Source organism: Corythoichthys intestinalis, chromosome 14 (genome assembly GCF_030265065.1).
Source record: "Corythoichthys intestinalis isolate RoL2023-P3 chromosome 14, ASM3026506v1, whole genome shotgun sequence".
Lineage (NCBI taxonomy): Eukaryota > Metazoa > Chordata > Actinopteri > Syngnathiformes > Syngnathidae > Corythoichthys > Corythoichthys intestinalis.
The window spans coordinates 49,397,151-49,421,425 of record NC_080408.1 but is presented as its reverse complement, the minus strand read 5'-3'; the positions used below and the strand labels follow the sequence as shown (position 1 = coordinate 49,421,425).

Here is a 24,275-nt window from a genome sequence, read left to right as displayed (position 1 = left end):
ATGACTTCCACACATAGCAAAGGTTACTATCTAGTTATCGCAATACCCTTGGGTCTAGTTAAGTGGAGGGTAAAGAAATGGGCTAGGGCCAATTGTCCCCAAAACCCTTTAAACTTCACATTGTGTGACCTGTTTTTTTGTTTGTTTTTGTTTTGTTTTGTTTTGTTTTTTTTAGAAACAAAAATATGAAAATTATCACTAGTTACTTTGCCAAGTAACTACTCTTATATTCAGGTAACTGAGATACTAATGCAATTACTTTTTGGGAGAAGTAATTTGTAACTGTAATTAATTACTTTTTTAAAGTAAAATTAACAACACTGGTGCCCAATCACTGATGAGTGGTTTAAAGCTGCCCTGCCCATATATAAAACACACATTTGGTAAGAAATGTCTTGATGAGAAGCATTGTCTGATATGCATCATGGCTCGGTCAAAATTAGCTGCCTGAAGACCTGCGATCAAGGATTGTTGATTTGGATAAAGCTAGGAAAGGATACAAAACCATCTTTAAAAGTCTGGATGTTCATCAATCCACAGTCAGAGAAGTTGTCTACAAATAGAGAGAGTTTGGCACTGTTGTTTCTCCCTCAAGGTGTGGCCGTCCACCAAAGATGACGCCAAGAGTTTGGCGCAGAATACTCAGAGAGGTAAAAAGAACCCTGGAGTGTCTGCTAAAGACTTAGAAATCACTGGCACAGTTCAATATCTCTGTGCACACATCAACTATATGTAAACTATGGCCAAGAATGGTGTTCATTGAAGGGCGGAGGAAGCCACTGCTGTCTAAAAAAACCCATTGTTGCTCGTTTAATGTTCACAAAAAGGCACTTGGACACTCCGCAGAAGTTTTGGCAAAATATTTTGTGACCTAATGAAACCAAGGTTGAATTGTTTAGGAGTAACACACAATGTCATGTGTGGAGGAAAAATGGAACAGCTCACCAACATCAACACCTCAGCCCCACCGTGAAGCATGGTGGAGCGAGCATCATGATTTGGGGCTGTTTTGCTGCCTCAGGGCCTGGAAAACTTGCTATCATTAATGGAAGAATGAATTCAAAAGTTTATCAGTTTGCAGGAAAACCTCAGGCCTTTTGTTAGACAGTTGAAACTAAAAAGAGGATGGATGCCGCAACAAGACAAAACATAGAAGTAAATCAACTTCAGAATGGTTTCAGAAGAACAAAATACATGTTCTGGAGTTTTCAAGTCAAAGTCCGGATTTGAACCCCATTAAGATGCTGTGGCTAAAGACAGCGATTCATGGCAAACATCCCAGGAATATGACTGAACTACAGCAGTTTTGTAAAGAAGAATGGGCTAAGATTAGTCCTGATCGATGTGCCAGACTGAACTGCAGCTACAGGTAGCGTCTGGTTGAAGTTATTGCTGTCAAGGTGGGGTGGGGGATATTAAATGTGATGTTTTACTTACTTTTTTTTCTTCTATTATTGTTTGCATACTATCCTCATTAAAATATGAAAACCTATATATGATTGGGGTAGTTTAGTTAAAGCAGACTCTGTTTTTTTCATCTGTGTGATTTTGACAAATATCAGATCACATTTGATGGTGATTTAACGCAGAAATGTGAGAAATTCCAAAAGGTTCAGATACTTTTACATTCCACTGTATCAGATGCATTTGTCATGACGGTCGAAATGGATTATCATGGGTCTCCATTGAGTGGTCTCACCATCCACAACATTTAGTCATGAGTTCATTTCTTATGTCTTTGCATGCAAAATGGATGAACATGTTGTCAGTGTATGACAACATATGTGTACTTATTTCTAAGCATTTGTATTACTTATTTTGTAAATCTGTCTTGAATTAGTAAATTGTTACCAGGTGAATCTTTGGCCACAGAGCTACGATCAATTTGCCATGCCAAAGGAGAGGGAACATAAACATGGGTGCTCTCAATGCAGAAAATAGTGTGCTCACCCATATTCCTCTCATGGGGCCTTACAACACAGAATGTTGTTTCAATTTTTTAGACACACTCTACAGGGACCTCCTTCCTGAACATGAGAGGGATCAGATTGGGGAGAACCTGCCAAAATTTTTAATAGTTTGGGCAAGTGAATTTTCACCACTCCAACATAATCAGGGAATGGTTTGCAAACCGCAACAGAATGGTAATGGAGTTCCTCCCAACATACTCCCGATTCCTCAATCCCATAGAAGAATTTTTCTCCACAAAGAGATAGCAAATGTTTGATCGCCAGTCTCACACTCAGATGACTCTTCTGGATGCCATGAATGTAGCATGCAGTGACACCACAGAGAATGCCTGCAGAGGCTGGGTAAGGCATTGAAGAAGATTATCTCCACGCTGTATAGCAAGAGAGGACATCCGTGGATGAAAATTTGTGGCCCAACAGTGAGGAACGTCAAGATGTGTAGAAAGAATGGGGAAGAAATCCCGACAGCACTCGAAGTTTAGTTGAGCCGATTGTCTTATGTTCACATTTCTAATTTTGCTTTTATGCTTTTCTTCCTTTGTGATACTCAGTGATGTCTTTTGCTCTCTGTCTCGCAATGACACGGTCTGTCAAGACATTGTAGAAACAGTACAAGTGTAAACTGAATCTTTGTCCAGTCATCTCCCATGCACAAAGGTGTAACTTACTAACAATTTTCATCAAAACTTACGTAAACCATCTTCAGCAAAAGGGCCTTCCACCAGAGTAACTGTTATATAAAAAGCATGACAAAGCAATTTGACTGTCTTGTCTGTACACAATGAAGCATGGACTTTTCATCCTGACATCACCGACATGTTCATTGACACAGAAATTCAATTTTGAGTGATGGACTAAGAATTTTGCACAAAAAACTGGCTTTTGCAGGTCATCCATGTTGTTTTGCTATTTGAGCGACGTGTTTTGAGAAATGCACAAACTGTTTTGAGAACTTCCATTCCATACTAAGACAATTGAGAAAACTGTAATAGTACAATGTAAAAAATAAAACATACATCGTCAGTAAATAGTTTTTTGAGTCAACGTAACTCATGATTAAATGAGATGTGCTAACTTGAATTATCGGGTTTTGAGGCCAAACTTATATTTCTACGTAAGCAGAACTTCAGATGTTGGGTTGACCTAACTTGAAATGTTAGCTCAACTCAACATCAATGAATTATATACATTTACATTTTTGCTTACTTACCATAACTTCTGCTTACTTCACGCTTTAAATTCTATTGACTTAAAATTTTCTGCTAAGTTACTATAAATATATACAATACCATCTGCTTACTTAAATAAGATATTCTGCAGATCGATAGATCGATATATCGATCGATCACATTTTACAAACATTTCATTTTATAGGTAATTTTAAAATTATAATAATTATTATATCATTATAAGCTTATAATAAGCTTGCTTAACTTGATATTTCAAGTTACGCAAGCTAATTTTTCTCTAGTCTAAATATTCTTTTTTAATTTATTTTCAACATTTTTAACAATTTTTTTTACATAAAAAAACAGCAAATAGTTTTTTGTTTTTTTAATCAAAAAAAGCTTATATATATATATATATATATATATATATATATATATATATATATATATATATACATATATAAAGAAAACAAGAATGTTGTATTTCAGATTAATTACAAAAAATAGCATATTCTAAAAATAACTTTTAACTTTTTGTTCTTCATCATCTTTAGTTCAGAAAAATGTTAACAGTCCCCTACCCTTTTTTCGTTCATATTTGTTTTTGTTGTTGTTTTTTTACTTAAAAATGTATATATAAATAACAATCCATAAAAATCCAAACGAAATATGAAAATGTTTTGTATAAACCCTATCAGGGCAAGCGTTGCACATTTGCAACATTTAAACGCTAGTCGCCTTAATAATCTGCAATTATATTTTATGAGCTTTTTATTTATTATTATCATCATTTTTTAAATTCAGAAGTAGCATTTTTCCCGTTTCTACAATTTAAGGTCAGCCTCATTAAGAGGCACAAAAGAGTATTTGGACAATTTTAGGTCAATAATGTCTCGAAACGATTCACCATCTATCCAAATGATTATCAATTCCTTTGCTCATTAATTAGTCAATTAATCCTAGCATATCTTGGGGTCTTGTTCACGAATGAGGGTAGGAGGGAGTGTGAGATTGACAGGCGGATCGGTGCAGCGTCTGCAGTAATGCGGACTCTGCATCGTTACAGGAGTGCTGTCAGCATTGCTGCAGAGATTGAAGAGGAGGGGGTCAACCTGTTAGTGCTCAGACCATACGCCGCACTCTACATCAAATTGGTGTGCATGGCTGTCACCCAAGGAGGAAACCTCTTCTGAAGATGGTACACAAGAAAGCCTGCCCGTCTCATCAGACCATAGGACATGGTTCCAGTAAACCATGTGCTTTGTTGACATGTCTTCAGCAAACTGTTTGCGGGCTTTCTTGTTTGCGGGCTTTCTCCAGAAGAGGATTCCTCCTGGGGTGACAGCCATGCACACCAATTTGATGTAGAGTGTGGCGTATGGTCTGAGCACTAACTGGCTGACCCGCCCCCCCACCTCCCCCCACCTCTTCAATCTCTGCAGCAATGCTGACAGCATTGGAGGGAAAATGACAAGCAGTACTCAATTTGGACATTTAGGGATGTACGTTTTTTCAAAGGGGTGGGTGTGCTCACTTTTGTTGCCAGGGGTTTAGATATTAATGGCTATATTTTGAGTTATTTTGAGGGTAAAATAAAGTAACTCTATTATATAAGCTGCACAAAGACTACTTTTCATTGTGTCAAAGTGTCATTTTGTCAGTGTTGTCCCATGAAAAGATATATATATATAAATATCTGCAGAAATGCGAGGGGTGTACTCACTTTTGTGATACACTGTATTCACAGCGAAGTCTCACAATTTAAAATGAATTGGATGTCTATTGCTGTGGATCACTTCCTTATTGATTTTAGGGTACTTACAGGTGACTTCCTGTACATGTAGGGGCATCCAGGGGTCACTTCCTGTAAATTTTGCATCATTTCTGATTTACTTAATTGATAATGTCACTTTCTGTTTAATATGGTGAATTTCCGGGTCATTTCCTGTTGGTTTTTGACACTTGCATGTCAGTTTCTGATTATTTTGGGGTATTCCAGGATCACTTCATGTACATTTTTGGTTACTTCTTGTTGACTTTGGGGCAGTCCGGTTAGTTTTGAGCACTCATAGGTCCGTTTCTGATGTTTCTAGGACATTCTGGGATCACTACTTGTACATTTTGGATCATTTTCTATTGATTTAATGTATTTTCAGGTCAATTTCCATGCAGTTGTCACTTCCTGTTGGTTTAATGGCAGTTAAAGATCACTTTCTGTTTGTTTTGGTGCAATTACCTGTCAGTTACTGGGGGCATTCCGAGGTAATTTCATGTACATTTTTTGGGTTACTTTCTGCTGGTTTTGGGGCACTTGCAGGTCAGTTTCCGATGATTTTGGGGCATTTCCGGGTCACTTCAAGTTGGTTTTGGGGCACTAACTGGTCAGTTACTGATTTTGGGGCATTCCCAGGTAATTTCATGTACATTTTGTGTTACTTCTTGTTGATTTGGGGGAATTCTGGTTGGTTTTGGACATTTCCATGTCAGTTTAAAATGAATCCGGGACATTTCGGGGTCAGTGCATGTACATTTTGGATCATTTCCTTTTGATTTGAAGCATTTCAGTGCATTTGTCACTTCCTGTTGGTTTCCGGGATATTACAGATCACTTCATGTTTGTTTTGGGGCACTTACAAACCTGTAGCGCCTCCAATGGCAGCCAATGGATTAAATATTTATAAATGTTCGTAAGGCAAAATACAGTATCAAGTAAAGCAAGACAAAAATGAAAAAGGCAATCAAACACCCACTCCCACCTTGCCAGCAGGCGCCCAAAGTCAGCTGCGTATCGATTTCGGAGGCATGGATTGGCCAATCGTCTGTCACCAGGTAGGGTTCATAGGTCACTCCATCCACAAAGAGAGTCACAGCTGGAAACTCCACATTGATCACATAATAGTGCCACTCTTTGTCACAGATCTGCGGAACGGAAGGAGAAAAAATAAGAAGGAGTCCGTCACTAGGCAACAAAGATGTTTGTTTCAACATGACTATATGTTTAAAAAAAAAACAATTATGGTCTGTTTGGAGTGCTTTCTTCACTTCAGGATCACGGAGGAAATTCTGCACGTGCATGATTGCCGCTGACAGCTAATGAGCTGCTCATTAAAATCATACAGAACATATGGTAAATGCCTAAGACGGCTGTGAAATCACATAAAATGAGGCTTTCATAGGCTTTTTGAAGGGACTGACAGTCTCCATCTTGAAAGGTGTCACAACAACGGCTGCCGCAGCAGCGTTTCACTGCACGGGTGTTTGCATCCCAAATTAGGACTAGCTGGGCGTAGCAAGGATCACTCAGTTCAATCGTATACTCTTTCATTTGGGGAGAGCAACAGAAATTTAGAGTATATTTACAGAATAAAAATAAGCTATGGAGGCAGCAGAAGTTATACATTGCAGATTTGAAAAGTAAAGGCTTTTTCACAATAGCAGCAGCACAGTGCGTAAAGCGGACCACAGGTAGCGGAAAACGGGAGGAACCACATACACTGCTGGCCAAAAGTATTGGCACCCCTGCAATTCTGTCAGATAATTTCTCAATTTCTCCCAGAAAATGATTGCAATTACAAATGCTTTGGTAGTAATATCTTTATATATTTTGCTTGCAATGAAAAAACACTAAAGAGAATTGAAGAAAAAAAAAAATCATTATCATTTCCCACAAAACTCCAAAAATGGGCCGGACTGTTACTTAACTGTGGCACATAACAGGTGGTGGCAATAAGTAAATCACACTTGCAGCCAGTTAAAATAGATTAAAGTTGACTCAACCTCTGTCCTGTGTCCTTGTGTGTACTACATTGAGCATGGAGAAAAGAAAAAAGACCAAAAAACTGTCTGAGAACTTGAGAAGCAAAATTGTGAGAAAGCACGGGCAATCTCAAGGCTACAAGTCCATTTCCAAAGACCTGAATGTTCCTGTGTCTGTCGTGCGCAGTGTTATCAATAAGTGTAAAGCCCATGGCACTGTGGCTAACCTCCCTAGATGTGGACGGAAAAGAAAAATTGACGAGAAATTTCAACAAAGATTGTGCGCATGGTGGATAAAGAACTTCGACTAACATCCAAACAAGTTCAAGCTGTCCTGCAGTCCGAGGGCAAAACAGTGTCAACCCATACTATCTGTCGGCGTCTGAATGAAAAGGGACTTTATGGTAGGTTACTCAGGAAGACCCCACTTCTGATCCAGAGACATAAAAAAGCCAGGCTGGAGTTTGCCAAAACTTACCTGAGAAAGCCAAAAACGTTTTGGAAAAATCTTCTCTGGTCACATGATACAAAAAAGAGCTTTTTGGGAAAAGGCATTAACATAAAGATTACAGGGAAAAAAAGACGAGGCTTTCAAAGAAAAGAACACGATCCCCACAGTCAAACATGGTGGAGGTTCCCTGAAGTTTTGGGGTTGCTTTGTTGCCTCTGGCACTGGACTGCTTGACCGTGTGCATGGCATTATGAAGTCTGAGGACAACTGACAAAATTTGCAGCATGATGTAGGGCCCAGTGTGAGAAAGTTGGGTCTCCCTCAGAGGTCATGGGTCTTCCAGCAGGACAATGCCCCAAAACACACTTCAAAAAGCACTAGAAAATGGTTTTAGAGAAAACTATGGAGACTTGTAAATTGGCCAGCAATGAGTCCAGACCTGAATCCAATAGAACACCTGTGGAGACATCTGAAAATGGCAGTTTGGAGAAGGCACCCTTCAAAAACTCACCTGGAGCAGTTGGCCAAAGAAGAATGGTCTAAAATTCCAGCAAAACATTGTAAGAAACTTATTGATGGATACTGGAAGCGGTTGTTTGCAGTTATTTTGTCTAAAGCAGGGGTCTCCAAACCGGTCCTCGAGGGCCGCTGTGGGTCCTGGTTTTTGTTCATACCGATCAAGCACAGACCTTTTAACCAATGTGATTTCTACCAAAACAAGCAGCACCTGACTGCAATCAACTGATTACACTTATAAAACACCAGATTGGTGAAAAGGTGTGGTCTTGTTTGTTGCAGTGAAATCCTGCACCCACTGCGGCCCTATGTGGAATAGTTGGGAGTCCACTGGTCTAAAGGTTGTGCTCCCAATTATTAGGCTGAGGAGGCCAATACTTTTGTCCGGGGTTTTGTGTAAAACGATACTGATTTTTTTGTTTTTTCATTCTCTTTTGTGTTTTTTCATTGCAAGCAAAATAATGAAGATATTACTACCAAAGCATTTGTAAATGCAATCATTTTCTGGGAAAAATTGAGTATTATCTGACAGAATTGAAGAGGTGCCAATACTTTTGGCCAGCAGTGCACCTGACGTAGACACTGTCAGGAAGTGAAAAGCAGGTGGACTCCAGGAAGCATATCTACAAGTCCAAAGCACCAATGCATTTACAGTCCCTGACAAAAGTCTTGTCGCTTATCCATTTTGTAGGAACAAATTGCTAATAACCTGACTTTTATTTATTCAATTGGTTTAAAAAATGGCTCATATGAAAGCTAAGACCCTCCCAAATGATACTGAATGGACAAAAATATATTTGTTTCACTAAAAAAAGGTGTATCATTTACTGAAGACATAAAGGTCAAATTTTGGCAAGACAAAAGTTTCGTCGCCTACAGAAAGTAGTGTGAAAATTGGACAAAAAAATGTACTTCAAATAAAATATATGTTACATAACATAAGTGAATTAAGTAGTGGTGCTGTGAGATCCAAATATAATATTTTGTATGACTTCCATGGGCTTGAAGGACTGCATCCATGCGGTTCAGCAAGGATTCATACAATTTGTTGATGAAGTTATCAGGAACATCAAAGAAAGCAGTCTTGCATCCTCCCAGATGAACATTCTTGGGTTTCGTCTTCCATGCTTCCTTTTTCATCCTACCCCAGACATGCTCAATGATGTTCATGTCTGGTGACTGGGCTGGCCAGTCCTGGAGGATCTTGGTCTTCTTTGCCTTGAGGAACTTAGAGGTAGAGATTGAAGTATGTGATGGAGCACGATCCTGCTGCAGAATTTGTCCCTTTTTATGGAAGATTTGTTGATATTTCAGACTATTTATGTTGCCTTCCACCCTGCAGATCTCTCGCACAATCCCATACTGGATGTAACCCCAGACCATGATTTTGCCACCACCAAACTTCACTGTTTTCTGAGTAAATCTCGGATCCATGCAGGCTCCAGTATGTCTCCTGCAATATTTGCGGCGACTTTGGTGTAATTTAATGGAAGATTAGTCTAAAAAATCCACCTTTTGCCACTTTTCCAGCATCCATCCTTTTGACAAGCTGTGGGCCTTGGCAAATGCCGCACGTTTTTTTAATTGTTTGCACCCTGAGAGATCATTTTTCAATGTTGCACAAGAAAACAGCTACTTTTCCTATTTGAAAGAGTTGAGGAAATTATAATAGACGAGTATTGCTGGTCTCGAACAGAAAGTGAATCGTTTCTTGTTTTTTATTTTGTTATATGTGAACTACATTTCCACACAAATGCACATCGAGTAATCGTTTAGCTTAGCATGGAGAGGTGTTTTTTGAGTGTCCCAAATGAGGCTGCAACAACAAATCGATTAAATCGATAAATTAGTTGCCACGAAATTCTATAATCGATTTTTGCTGGCAGCTATGAGCAGTTCCGTTTGGGTCCTTTTTTGTGTGTAATATGAGGGGGTGTAGTGAATAGAACAAGAGAGAGAGAGTTCACTGCTGAGGTTGGGCTGCTGAATAAATCTTATAAAGTGTCGAGAGTTAGATTGTCTTTTGTGTTGTTAGATCCAGAGTGCCTCCGTCAGAGTAGAGTCAATGAAGCCAACTGTATTGTTTGTTTTCATTGCTGATGAGACGTTATGACTTAGCATGGAGCACAAAGCTAGTTAGAGATTATGCTAATCAGTGTCCATTTGTATTGTGTTTGGAGGAGTATATTAGCACTTGAGTTATTGTTGGATAGTAAAGTGCTTTGGTCCAAGGCCGTTAGGTGTTTTAATGTTAGCAGTACGAATTACATGTAACATCGTATAGTCTGTCCTTAATGATTTCATGACCGGTGTACAGGTACTGTAGTCCCTGGGTTACAACGTACCCGACTTACATGATTTCAACTTTACAGCGCCGGAGTCTCGTCCGCCATTTTGTTTCCAGGCGGTTTTTTTGGGGTTTTTTTGGACAATGCTGACTTTTGTTTTGTGATGGATGCTTTTATTTTGGTGCAGGAAGTGTAGAGCAGGTCGTACTCACGCACGCGAGTAAGACACTTGTACACATGAAGAAGAACATATTTGCACACTCAAAGAAGAGCAAATTTGCTCCCGCGAAGAAGTCCCGCATTTGAGTGAGAGAGGGGAAAGATTACAGCTGCAAGCCTGCGCGCACATTTGTTGCATGTGAGGCTTCCACAGAGGCAACACCTGTATAAAACACTTTTTGTTTTATATGTTTTTACGTTTTCAATTGTGGTCGAATATTTGGGCTGAGTTTATGAGATAATATGTTTTTAATGATGTGCAGACGCTAACTGATACATGCTAATCGTTTGTTTGGATTGTTATTGCTGTATCAGCAGCTAGTTATAAATGCAACTTTGAATTGCTGTTATGAAAGATAAAATCTATTTAATTTCATTTTTATTTTAGTTTCATTCTGCAAGTGTTGATGTCATGAGCAGCTGAAGTCAGCAAACCCCACAGACGTCTGACATCGCCATTTCAGAGTTTAGCTTGCTGTCTACCTAGGACTTAGTTCCAACGTCTTGGCACGGTCAGTACAATGATGTATAATACATGTTTTTGGATAGTGATTTTGAGATTTAGAGGGTATTTAGGGGTACTTACTAAACTCATTCACTCCCAGCCATTTTCACTGGAGCAAGGCCCTTCGCTCCCAGCCGTTTTACTAGATTTTGACTGATTTTGCAAGGCCCACAGAAAATTCTGTTCTATTGCTATATAAACATGGAACCCACCAAAAGAAAGATTAGGCTCTCTTCTTTCAGCAGAAAAAAAGTTAATTCATATATTTTTCCATTCTTTAGAAATCAGCATTAGAAAATAGCTTAGTTTGAGCAATTTTCCAATTTCTGATGAAAAAAACCGAGAAATTGAGCTTTTTGTGAAAGCATACATTTCAAACGTAACTTTGACTTATACACAGCTATTTTTTGCTTTAGTTACATCCCAAACATCTGAATAATGTTTTCCATTTACAAAATAAGACAAACAACAAGACAAATAGAGCTTTTGATAGCAAAGTAACAATTTATTTACACATAACTAACTGAAAGATGATGCTGTTCTGGCCGCGACAGCCGTTTAAACTTTTCCCTCATCGCTGTCTGTCTCATAGAGATGTATTTTTTTCTCTGCGGGCTCTGCTCGCGAGCAGCACGGACTCAAAAGCATCGTCCGCTGCACTAGTGGTCCCGGTCGTTCTGCTCGGTCGTGCAGCGCCTGGCATCCCGGGCGTCCTACTGGTTGTTCTGCTAGGTCGTCCGCCGCCTGGCATCCATTCAGTCGTCTTCCGCCGGCGTCTGGCCGTGCGGCTTGGCCGTTCGTTGCCGTTGAATCGGGTTGCGGGTCTTACAAAATGCGCTACTGCCCTCCAGTGGCCGGTTTTATTGCTTTGAAATGGATTTTCAGCTTTGTGCTTTGAAGCTAAATTGAATCACGACCCAGAGATGTCTTTTTGGGGAAAAAAAAAAAAACGTAAAAGACGTATATATATTCGTCTTTGGGACACTGAAACGATTAAAAATAGAACGTATTTAAACGTTTTTGGGAACAAATGAGTTAAAAGGTTAATTCCGACTTACGCAGAAATTTGGGTAACCTCGCCATCATAGGATCATTCATTCATCTTCCGAGCTGCTTATCCTCACAAGGGTCCCGGGGGTGCTGGAGCCTATTCCAGCTAACATATCAGCCAGGAAATCTGAGTACCCAGAGAAAACCTACGCAGGCACTTGTAGAACATGCAAACTCCACATAGGAAGGTCGGAGCTCAGGATTGAGCCCTTGATCTCAGAACCATGAGGCAGACATGCGAACCACTCAGCACCGTGATGCTTGCATTAATCCAGTCTACTAAAAATGAATGCATGGGTAAGTTTTTCCATGTCTTTATGGACAGAAACCCCTTACTCTAATTCTGGGATTCTACTCGTAGGTAAAAGAAATGTTCATTTGATATGAATTGCACTCTAAAAATAAATGTAAAGAAAGTCATATAAGCCTACTTTCCGAATAGGTATGTACATAAACATGGAGAGCTGTTCCTCAGTGCTTTTTATCTTAGGAAGTCGTGCACATTCACAGTTTAGATGTGCACTTGACTAGACAAGTAGAATTAATTGGTTTTTAAAGGCTGTCTGGATGAGTGCCTTTGGAAATGAGCACCGAGTTGGCTCGGCCAAGTAGTATATCCTATCTGATTATTCTTCCCTCTGACTCAACAATCAGTGTAGTTGAGTATCTCATTAACATTATTTGATTTTTTAAAAATGTGTTATACTGATTATAACCATGAAGGAAAAATGCATGTTGCACTCTTTTGGCTTGATCATATACATTTTTAATTGCACTTGATTGCGATAGATGTCTAATCTGTTTAACCGCTCCCATTCAAAATGGTTTGGAAGTACAGTATAGTGCCGTCTACGGCATGTAAAGATGAGCAATCACAGCCAGTCCTCCCAGTTTAAATGCATAAAGCAGGGAAACAAACAAAAAAATGCATAAACTATGAAAAAGAACAAAAAAAACACTGCAGGCAAAAACAAAAACGCACACGGGGGTGGGGAGGCTGGGAAATATGGAGGTAGATTTGTGTCTTTATTATTCAATCAAAAAAAAAAGTTGCTTCAATCAAATAAAAAGTTGCTTCAATCAAAATATATACAGTATTTTCAATCGAAGTAAAAGTCACTTCAATCAAAAAAATGTGTTTGAATGCAAAAATAAATTTGAAAGTCAAAAAAATATATTTGAAAACTTTTTTTTTTTTGATTGAAATTTTTATTTTTTTTTGAGTCAAGTATTTTTTGATTGAAACAACATTTTTGATTGAAGTCATGCAATTTTGCGTTTGGACCACAATTTGGCTAGGACATTTGTGTCTTTATTATGCAATCAAAAAATAAGTTGCGTCAAACAAAAAAATATATATTTACAAAAGAAAAATCACTTCAATCAAAAATTTAAAAAATATTATTTAATTATTAATTATTATTAATAGTATTTCCGAAGTAAGTACGCGATAATATCTTGTTCAAATCATGGCGTCTTTAATTATGCTCTCATGCTGTCACCTCTAGTTAGGGTTTTTGCTGTTTAAAAACTTTTTTTTAAATGCCCTCCCGTTGAAAATTTTTCTTCCCCCAGAAAATTAAGATTTTACACTTTCCAATGATGTATCAAGCATGCCTATAGGACAATTTTGAAATTTGGCCAAATTGGGGGTCTCAGAGCGGAACTTGTTGTTGTTGAGTGTTTTCCGCCATATATATGAAAAACGGCATAAAAACGTGAAAACTGAAAAAAAGAACCAAAAAAAAAAAAAAAAAAAAAAAAATCTCTAAAAACTGAAAAACCAGCCCAAAAAATATGGATAATGAGCTATGGAAGTTTGGGGTAATAATACAAAAACTACAATATCTTAGCTCATCGGCTACTATTGACGACGCTAGATATCCAATCTATTTTGACTGGGAGGATTAGAGTCCCATTTCAAATGAGTTGGCTGATTAAGGCATTAAAAAATAATAATAATAAAAATGTGAAAAACTGATGGAAAGAATAAAGAAGATGTGAAAAATGCCAGAAACGCAAACATAATTTGAAAAAACCGCATAACCATGAAAAACTGAAGAACCACTCCAAAAAATATGGATGGTGAGCCATGGAAGTTTGTGTAGTAATACAATTACTACAATACATTAACTCATGGGCTGCGATTGCCAAGACTTTGTGTTCAAACGGATCCAACGTCTATCGCCGTCAGTGGTGGTGAATGGATTAAACTTACTAAAAAGCTGAAAAATACAATCTTAAGGCCTATTCTTCCTCTCGCCAGCAGAAAGGAACATTTATTAGAACTGGCAGCTGTTTGGAAGCACAATTAACACAGTGCGATACCATCGCATGTTGTGATAAGTGTTCCAATTTGGCTCCCATGAAAGCAATTGCAGATTTCATTGAATTGATCATTGCCGCATATGTCTGGGTTCAATTACCGTGAAAAAATGTTGGGAGTGGTCAAAAAAAGAATCCTGCGCCCTCGCGCGCAAAGCGTCTTCACTTATTTGCTTTATCTACCTGCTCGCAAAGTGCTCTTTCTGCTGTGCTGCGTCGTGCTGATTGGAAGCGTGGCATTGTTTCCAAACAGATGGGATGGATTGCTTCGGCGCTGGAGTTCGAGACTATTGAATGTGAAAGTGCTTGGGTAGATTGAAGCTCATTATTTAGTCCCATCTTGTATTTAACAGCTGCAAAGATTAAAAGTTCGATGCAGACTCATGTTTGTTCTTTTTCCAAAACTGTTAAAATTCAGAGTATTAGACATTAAATCCATTTGACCTGAAATGGCTGGCATTGATTGACCGTGTTTCGGTGCCATTGACGGTGCTAGACCTCGATTCCCTTTTGACAGGGAGGTACAAATGAACGAACAAGGAAGTGACTCGGCATCGTTGTTTTCGTCAACGATGACCAGTGTTGGGCACGTTACTTTAAAAAAGTAATTAGTTACATTACTCACTTCTTCCAAAAAGTAACTGAGTTAGTAACTGAATTACTCTATAGGAAAAGTAACTAGTTACCAGGGAAAGTAACTATTTCCGTTACTTTAAAAAGAACTTGTTGTATGTCAAAGAATTTGAAATTTTCTGAGCAGTATTCGAGTCAGTGGAATAGAGAAAACCAGACAGGTAGTTAACTTGTTAGGTGCTTCAGCAGATTTGAATTGCTTACCACAGATGTCGACAAAAGCTTTGCCCCGGGACATAAATTACACATTACATGCAGGTTCTTTCCTTTAATTTCGACAAACTTGAAATAGTGTCTATATCTCCATCTCTTAAAGGACAATTTTTCTTCTGAATGCTCTGCCATCCCGACCCTGTGCATCTGTTTTGCGTGTGTGTGTTTGCCGCACGCGCTGTTCCGGTTTACTTGTGAAATCACCGGCTCTGATTGGCTTACTACGACACATGACTCTAACCCTCAGCCAGTCACAATCACTTCCATCGCATCTCTTGAGGGGCTGCATTTAGGTAGGCTCGTTTCCCGACAATTCACGTCACCTTCAAAGCGTCTGCCGTCCTCAAGATGGAAGCAGAATTATTGCTGGCTGACAGTGGGAGATGGGAACGAGGCTAGCATCAGGTGTAGCAAACAGAGAAAAGTTACCAAACTTTGGAAAGCATTGTCTAATTGAATGAGCAGGGACAAACAGCTTGGAGTCAGAAGTACGTGCGCTATTCTCGAACCTGAACGCACTCCAAGTCTTGGATGACAAATCAACAGAGCAGAGAGTCGACTCGACCCGGCTGGTAGTTTCTTCAATTTATTCAGAGTAAGTAACGCATCGCTTTTGACCGTCAGTAACAGTAACGGCGTTGTAACGGCGGAAAAAGTAATTAGTTAGATTACCCCGTTACTGAAAAAATCTATATAAATATAACGGCATTACTCCCAACACTGACGATGACAAAAATATTTCGTTGACGAAAGTTTTTTTTCATGATGATGACAAGCTAAAAACAAAATGCAACATAGTTTCTGTCATATGTTGACAATGTGTGACATTTCATATTGTACATGGAGTACGTCTATGGAGGACTTAAGGACTATTTAATTTATTATTTCATGGACATGTGTTGAAGAACTTCATGAATTAATTTTATCAATTTTATAATGACCCCTGTAAATGTTGACTATTTTATGTCCTCCCCCCATATTTTTTGTACTGTCGTTACCCATGTGCTGCTAAAGGACACCGGAATTTCCCCTGTAGGGATCAATAAAGTATCTATTTGTCCATCTCTCTGTTTTCAAACCCACCCATCAAAGTCAGTGGGTGGGACTAACACCCGATTGGTTAGCCAGCACATCAAGCCAAGACTGGTCGATTTAAGATAAATGATCAATGCAGAGCCAGTAAACATATTCTGAAAGACTTGGTGGCACTTCCTTTACTCGAATCAAACAAGTGAAGGGCGATTGACAGCAAGTTTGCTCATAAATTCATGAAGTGCTGCAACGAAATGACGACAACAACTTCAATAATAATAAATGATCAGCAAGGTCTAAAATATCTCTCACCAACTCCAGAGAAAGTTGAAGTAAATTCTCCGTAGCTGCCATGTTTTGAAAGACTTCAGACGACAGCAATCGATTAGACTTAGATCAACGTTAATCCCGCCCACTGACTTTGGTGAGTAAGTTTGACAGATAAGATAAATTCATGCAGTCCTGCAACATGTGTCCATTAAATAAGTAAAAGCTGCAGATTTAGACCACAGAGAACTTTAAACAGCTTGTAGCCATATTATTCTTTGTTGTTGCTGTTGAGCTGCCGCCGCGCAGAGCGCTGTTGGATATTCGTGTGCTATTTATTTCAGTGATGTGAAAAGTGGCGTTAAACCGAGGCTTGTTGTACCTTTTAGTTTTCAACTGCGTTTGCGTGTCATTGCGCGGTTGAGCTGCGGGGATTTGCATTAAAATATACGGGCACTTTTATTTCCAATACAAAAACTACAACACACACTATAGGTGAAATAGAACGCTATCTTTGTAGTAGCCTAGTATTAGTACATAAACTATCCAGCATGCATGTGTACTGCCATTGTGCAGGCCTTGTATGGAGAAAAGGCACAAGCATGATAAATTTGGACCGAAAGGGATGTTTTTGGATCGGAAAAAGAAAATAAGATCCTCAGCAGCCCCTGCTGTAAGTGACTTCCAGCGCTACTGCATCTTTGCGAGAGACAACATACATTGTTGTTTTAGCTTTAGTTTTAGTTTTAGTTTTGTTCATTTGTTTACTAAATGTAACTCTCAGTGTTAGCATTAGCATTTATCTTGGCGAGTGTTGTCCTAAACCTTTGGACAACTTATATCATACAGTTTGTGGCGTCCAAGTGGGTTTAATTAATTGAAAATAACTTTCCTGCGGAGTGTGTATTATCATCCAAAAGTTGGCGTTGTCTTTGTAGACGCTACAATATGTGCTTGTCTATGAATCGTTATTCAAAATTGTTGGAAACCTTTATTTATGTATTTAATTATTTTCTCAACTAAAACTTTTGAATGTTACAGAAGAAAACATTTTGAGTAATCATCGACTATAACTGGACGAAATTTGTCTGCGATTTTGTCGATTAGAATTAAAAAAACGACTAAATAATTTTGGAATGACTAAAAAAATGACTAAGACTAATAAGTATTTTGGCCAAAAGACTAAGATGAAAATTAAAAAGGCTGCCAAAAACAACACTGTGACTCGAAAATGCCCTGAAATCAATCGGAAGTGACCTACAATTTACTGGAAGTGGCCCAAAACATTTTCACGTAATTTCTCCAGAAAATGCATTTTCTAGTGTAACATATCTTCCCCTTAAAGTGCCTGTGACACCATGAAAAAAAATTCTTAAATAGCATTATTATTGGAAGGAAAATCATATTTTGAGACAATTCGACGATATACAACAATTTGGCAAAGCGCAAATGACGAGAAATAAGACTTTGATTTTTAGACTGACTTAGATTTTAGACCAGGGGTGCCCAAGTCCGGTCCTCGAGAGCCCCTATCCTGCTTGTTTTCCATGTCTCTCTCTTCCAGCACACCCGAATCAAATCATCAGGATCGTTATTAGGCTCCTGCAGAGCTTGCTGTGTAGCTGATCATTTGATTCAGGTGTGTTAAAGGATGAAGACATGGAAAACAAGCTGGATAGGGGCTCTCGAGGACCGTACTCGGGCACCCTTGTTTTAGACTCTGCTATTTAGAACCTCCTGTTATTATAGCGCTCTGGCGCCTCCATATGGGTGATGACGGCAGCGGAGTAATGATTTAAGAATGTTTTAAGAATGTTTTTCAGCGATTCTGGTTCAGGTGTGGATCTTTCAAGTGATATTGTTGATCCAGAGAAAGCCTGTGGCCTACAGCATTATATGTTTGAGTAGTACACTGGTACCTCGACATACGATCGCTTCGACACACGATCTTTTCGACATCCGACGTAAAATTTGACTCGCCATTTGTTTCTACATCCGACGACATGCTCGAAAATCACAGCACCGCAGACGAACGCACGGCGGATTTTCTTGTGTGAGAAATCAACACAGGTTTCAAAAAGGTTGGTACAGGTGGTGAAACAAGGAAAAAGGTGACCCTTACCTTCTAAATGGAGATGTAAATTATAGAAAAATATGGGCGTGGGGTGCGCATCCGTGAACTGGCTCAACAATACATCTCCATGGTCCTCCTCCGACCATCGTTCGCCAGTCTTTATAAGTTAAGCTGACAATTATAATTGTGGTAACATCGCCAGCTTCGTCACGTTTTTGTAATTTATTTCACAACTTATTCAACACAAAACACCTCCTGACCGCCAAAGTTGACGGTGTTCTCAAGAAAACATTGAAAGTCAAACCCTCAAGCTCATCGCTCTCGGGTGCGGTGCGTTCAGCTACAGCAAAAAACGTCCGCCACATTAGAACCCGATTCGTTACATTATTACAGGACGTTTTATTATTATTATTATTCAGATATTTTACTTATAATTTGTTTTGCAATGTGTAATTTGCATTTGTAATAGTACCGGCAGTATTTATTAAGGATTTAGTGTAGGTTTTTGGGCTGTGGAACGAATTAATGGAATTATAATGTATTCCTATGGGAAAATCCTGCTCGACATACGACCATTTCGACTTACAAACAAGGTCCTGGAACGAATTAACTTCGTGTGTAGAGGTACCACTGTATTTGGAGTAGGAGGAAGATTCAGAACGACAACAAACACGAGGTTGATGACTAGAGCATACTGTAAAATATCATCATTGTTTTTTTTCTCTCTATTCCAATATTTTTACAGGATATTCTTCGTATCTAAGTATTTTTCCCCGATTGCTAAATAAATTGTATGGTCATGACAAATAACAGTCTTGTGTTAAATGGAATATTAAATATTAAAAACACATTTATTCAGTACGATAGGGCTAAATTATTGCATAAAGGTCAAAACTGCAGACTTCTTAAACCTTCCAAACGGTATTTTATGCCACCGCAGTTAGTCCGGCTCTTGTTATTTCCCAGCAGGCACTTGCAGACAAGGAAAGAGTGTAAACAACAGAGGAGTATGAGGGCTATGCTACATGCTAACCTGAACCTTGCAGCTCTTCCAAGTCTCTTCCTCACCTTTGGAAAACGAAACATTACACAAAGCTACCCCGACTCATGTCACACACGGCGGCAGGGGAGACAGCCTTCACCGATCTGCCAGCCCCCGGCGGCGAGCAAGTTTCACCTCGTCGTTCCTCTGCTGCGGTCCTGGCAGTAGTGCTCGTCGCCAGGGACGCAGCTGGGGAATGAATGCCGAAAATGGCGTATTTTTGGTGGACAAACCGGCCGACGTCAGGGCTCCCCGAGCCCAAGCCAAGGATAGCGCTCTCTCGGCGGGCAAGAAGCAGAGAGGGGTGGAAGTCTCTACACAATCAAGATCCACAGACGAGAGCGCGTGGCTGCACGAACACGGGCGCTCATCGGCCAAACGACCATGGTGTGCGACTAGCCACCAGTCGTTTTCCGAGGGAGGCGGCCACTCCAGCCTTTTCAGTGGACAGGAAACATTATCAGCCACAAAATGCAAGCCACCTCCTTATTAAAACGTGTGCCATGATCCCAGTATTTGATATAATATAAAACACGTAGCTTACTCGCTTCCTCGACCATCCAATAGTCCCACGGTCGTTGGACTTGTTTTGCCCATTCTTTGCGGTGAACAGGATCTTTTTGAAACCCAAAATGGCTCACACGCCTTTCCCTTGTGCAGCAACAAAAGCCTGCAGCACATTAGCTGGCGTGATGCAAAAAAAAAAAAAAAAAAAAAATTAATCTGCAAAATCAGTTGAAACTGCAGTCCTTCTGCATACTATAGTAATGGCTCTATAGTGACGATGATCTCTACCGCTGACGTCAAATTTGTCTTCTTCCTCAATGCAGACTCTGGCTGGGAGTCACTCATTTTCGGGTTTTAAAAAATTGAATAAATATATCGATCGCCTCTGCACACATCTAAGTGGTCCATTTCATTCAGGAGCATTAAATACCGCGTGAAATATGGAATAAACATGTTTTTTGCTGTCATAGGCACTTTAAACCAAGAAAACTAACAGACCAGGTCTTGATTTATATTTGACCTCGGGCATGACTGACCTCTCCGTTCAGTAAAAGACAGAATTAAATTTTTTGCAAGACGCATCGTGTAAAGGTTTCCATCACGATAAACATTCCTTCACTGCGTTCGATCCATTTGGCAAATGGAGGCCTCCTCTTTACCGCTCTTTGCCAACTTTCTTTCATGGCTCTCTGCCTCTTCTCTCTAGGGTGACAATTGAAAAATCAATGCAGCTAAATGGAGTTGCAGCGGAAGACATTGAGTGTCCTTCCTAAGTGTGAGAGGAACGAGGACGGCGAGAGGCAGCTCGGACATGCGCTAGTCACCTCTCGCTGGCGTTCCTCACAAATCCGACTGACCTTGTCCTTGTAACACACATAATGGCACTAAGGCACTCACTCTACTGTACTACTCGTCTACACATTTAGGGCTACCGAAGTAACACTGCTCACATGTACATGCAGATGATAACCAGAGGTGAGTAGAGTAGTGAAAGATTTTACTCAATTAAGAGTAGCATCACTGCTAAATAATATTATTCAAGTAAAAATAAAAGTAGTCATTAAAAAAATGTTCTCAAGTGTGAACAAAAAAGCATCCAATGAAAAGAATACTCAATTAATGACTAACTGCTTGAATTTTCTTGAAACAAAGTATATATTTTTTTCTCAGCACAACGTTAATTGTATGAACTGTTATTATTATACTGAACTATAACTTATTGCATGACCCTATTAGGCCAAAAAAATACACAAAAATCCAGAGGCGCCGGATATCACTCACAGCAGGGGTTGCTGAGGATCTTTTTAAGTGTTTTCCATCCAAAAACAGCTGTTTCGGTCCAAATTTGTCATGCTCGCGCCTTTTCTCAATACAAGGCGTGCACAATGGCAGCAACAACACACACATGCTGGATAGTTTACGTACTACTATTAGGCTACTACAAAGACAGTGTTCTATTTCACCTAGAGCAGGGGTGGGCAAACCGATCCTCGAGGGCCGCAGTGGGTCCTGTTCTTTGTTCCAACTGATTCAGCACACACAGTATAACCAATGAGGTTTCAGTGGAAACAAGGAGCACCTGACTGCAATCAACTGATTGCACTTGTAAGAAACCAGATTGGTGAAAGGCTGTCCTCATGATGGGTATGAACAAAAACCCGCACCCACTGCGGCCCTTTGTGGAATTAATTGCCCACCCCTGACCTAGAGTATTTGTTGGTGTTTTGTATTGGAAATAAAAGCTCCCGTGTATTAAAACGCAAATCAGTGCTGCTAGACGGCGGAATACGACACAAACACATTGGAGAACTAAAAGGTCCAATAATCCTCAGTTTAACACCACCATTTTCACAACACTAAAATTAATTGCACACAAATATCCAACAGTGCTCTGCACGGTGGCAGCTCAACAGCAACAACAAACAATAATATAGCTACAATGCAAGTCTTGCCTATTTGAAGACACCAAAGGTAGATACAGTGCCTTGCAAAAGTATTCAGCCCCCTTGAACCTTGCAACCTTTCGCCACATTTCAGGCTTCAAACATAAAGATACAAAATTTCAATTTTTTGTCAAGAATCAACAAGTGGGACACAATCGTGAAGTGGAACAAAATTTATTGGATAATTTAAACTTTTTTAACAAATAAAAAACTGAAAAGTGGGGCGTGCAATATTATTCGGTCCCCTTGCCTTAATACTTTGTAGCGCCACCTTTTGCTCCAATTACAGCTGCAAGTCGCTTGGGGTATGTTTCTATCAGTTTTGCACATCGAGAGACTGACATTCTTGCCCATTCTTCCTTGCAAAACAGCTGGAGCTCAATGAGGTTGGATGGAGAGTGTTTGTGAACAGCAGTCTTCAGCTCTTTCCACAGATTCTCGATTGGATTCAGGTCTGGACTTTGACTTGGCCATTCTAACACCTGGATACGTTTATTTTTGAACCATTCCATTGTAGATTTGGCTTTATGTTTTGGATCATTGTCCTGTTGGAAGATAAATCTCCGTCCCAGTCTCAGGTCTTGTGCAGATACCAACAGGTTTTCTTCCAGAATGTTCCTGTATTTGGCTGCATCCATCTTCCCATCATTTTTAACCATCTTCCCTGTCCCTGCTGAAGAAAAGCAGGCCCAAACCATGATGCTGCCACCACCATGTTTGACAGTGGGGATGGTGTGTTCAGGGTGATGAGCTGTGTTGCTTTTACGCCAAACATATTGTTTTGCATTGTGGCCAAAAAGTTCAATTTTGGTTTCATCTGACCAGAGCACTTTCTTCCACATGTTTGGTGTGTCTCCCAGGTGGCTTGTGGCAAACTTTAAACGAGACTTTTTATGGATATCTTTGAGAAATGGCTTTCTTCTTGCCACTCTTCCATAAAGGCCAGATTTGTGCAGTGTACGACTGATTGTTGTCCTATGGACAGACTCTCCCACCTCAGCTGTAGATCTCTGCAGTTCATCCAGAGTGATCATGGGCCTCTTGGCTGCATCTCTGTTCAGTTTTCTCCTTGTTTGAGAAGAAAGTTTGGAAGGAAGGCCGGGTCTTGGTAGATTTGCAGTGGTCTGATGCTCCTTCCATTTCAGTATGATGGCTTGCACAGTGCTCCTTGAGATGTTTAAAGCTTGGGAAATCTTTTTGTATCCAAGTCCGGCTTTAAACTTCTCCACAACAGTATCTCGGACCTGCCTGGTGTGTTCCTTGGTTTTCATAATGCTCTCTGCACTTTAAACAGAACCCTGAGACTATCACAGAGCAGGTGCATTTATACGGAGACTTGATTACACACATTTGGATTCTATTTATCATCATCGGTCATTTAGGACAACATTGGATCATTCAGAGATCCTCACTGAACTTCTGGAGTGAGTTTGCTGCACTGAAAGTAAAGGGGCCGAATAATATTGCACGCCCCACTTTTCAGTTTTTTATTTGTTAAAAATGTTTAAATTATCCAATAAATGTTGTTCCACTTCACGATTGTGTCCCACTTGTTGTTGATTCTTGACAAAAAAATTTAATTTCATATCTTTATGTTTGAAGCCTGAAATGTGGCGAAAGGTTGCAAGATTCAAGGGGGCCGAATACTTTTGCAAGGTACTGTAGAACTATTATCATAATCATCCTTCTTTTAGACCTAAAACTGAATTTTATAAAATTTCGCTGTTTTTGTAAAGTTTGCTGTTTTTTCGCCATGTTAACACCTCTTCTGTCAACAGGTAACTTTTCCAATAGCGCCTTATTCAACGTGACCTGGTAGCAAGAAAGGTGTCAGGTGGTGACCATATTATTAACAACAACAACAACAAAAAAACATTTTTCAACATATATATTCCATCCCTAAAGTTAAATACTCTATTACTTCAATGTTTTATTTATCTATTTATTTCTAACACAAAAAAAGGGAATATACCAAAACGTTTTTCCCTCCCCAACACCAGGGGGTGCTGCAGCACCCTCAGCACCCCACTTTCCGTGCCACTGCAAAAATCATCACAGTCAGAATAGATAGAAAAATCACCAGAATTAAAACATCACCCATCACGAGAGCATGGGTGCCCTTTAGTAAAGAAAAAATGTCTTACCATGAAATTAAAACAATCATAGCACTGCTAAAGTAATCAAAGAAAAACTGTGAGGGAGGTTAAAATCCGTGCTTTGGAGTAATGTTGACGGCAGCGCTCTGTTAAATAGTTTATTTTTTACAGCAGAGTGACTTGAACGGGCCGGCGTCAAATCCAACGTGTACAAGCATC

The 24,275-nt window shown here is 39.5% G+C and overlaps 1 protein-coding gene across 1 annotated transcript in view; it reads right to left on the bottom strand.

Annotated features, from left to right (window-relative positions):
- The window catches only part of clstn2a (calsyntenin 2a), a 369,961-nt gene that overhangs the window by 50,726 nt on the left and 294,960 nt on the right, over window positions 1–24,275 (bottom strand). Inside the window, exon 10 of the mRNA XM_057857289.1 lies at window positions 5,896–6,058. Within this exon, the coding sequence (XP_057713272.1) occupies window positions 5,896–6,058 (163 nt within the window). The remainder of the gene's footprint in view (window positions 1–5,895; window positions 6,059–24,275) is intronic.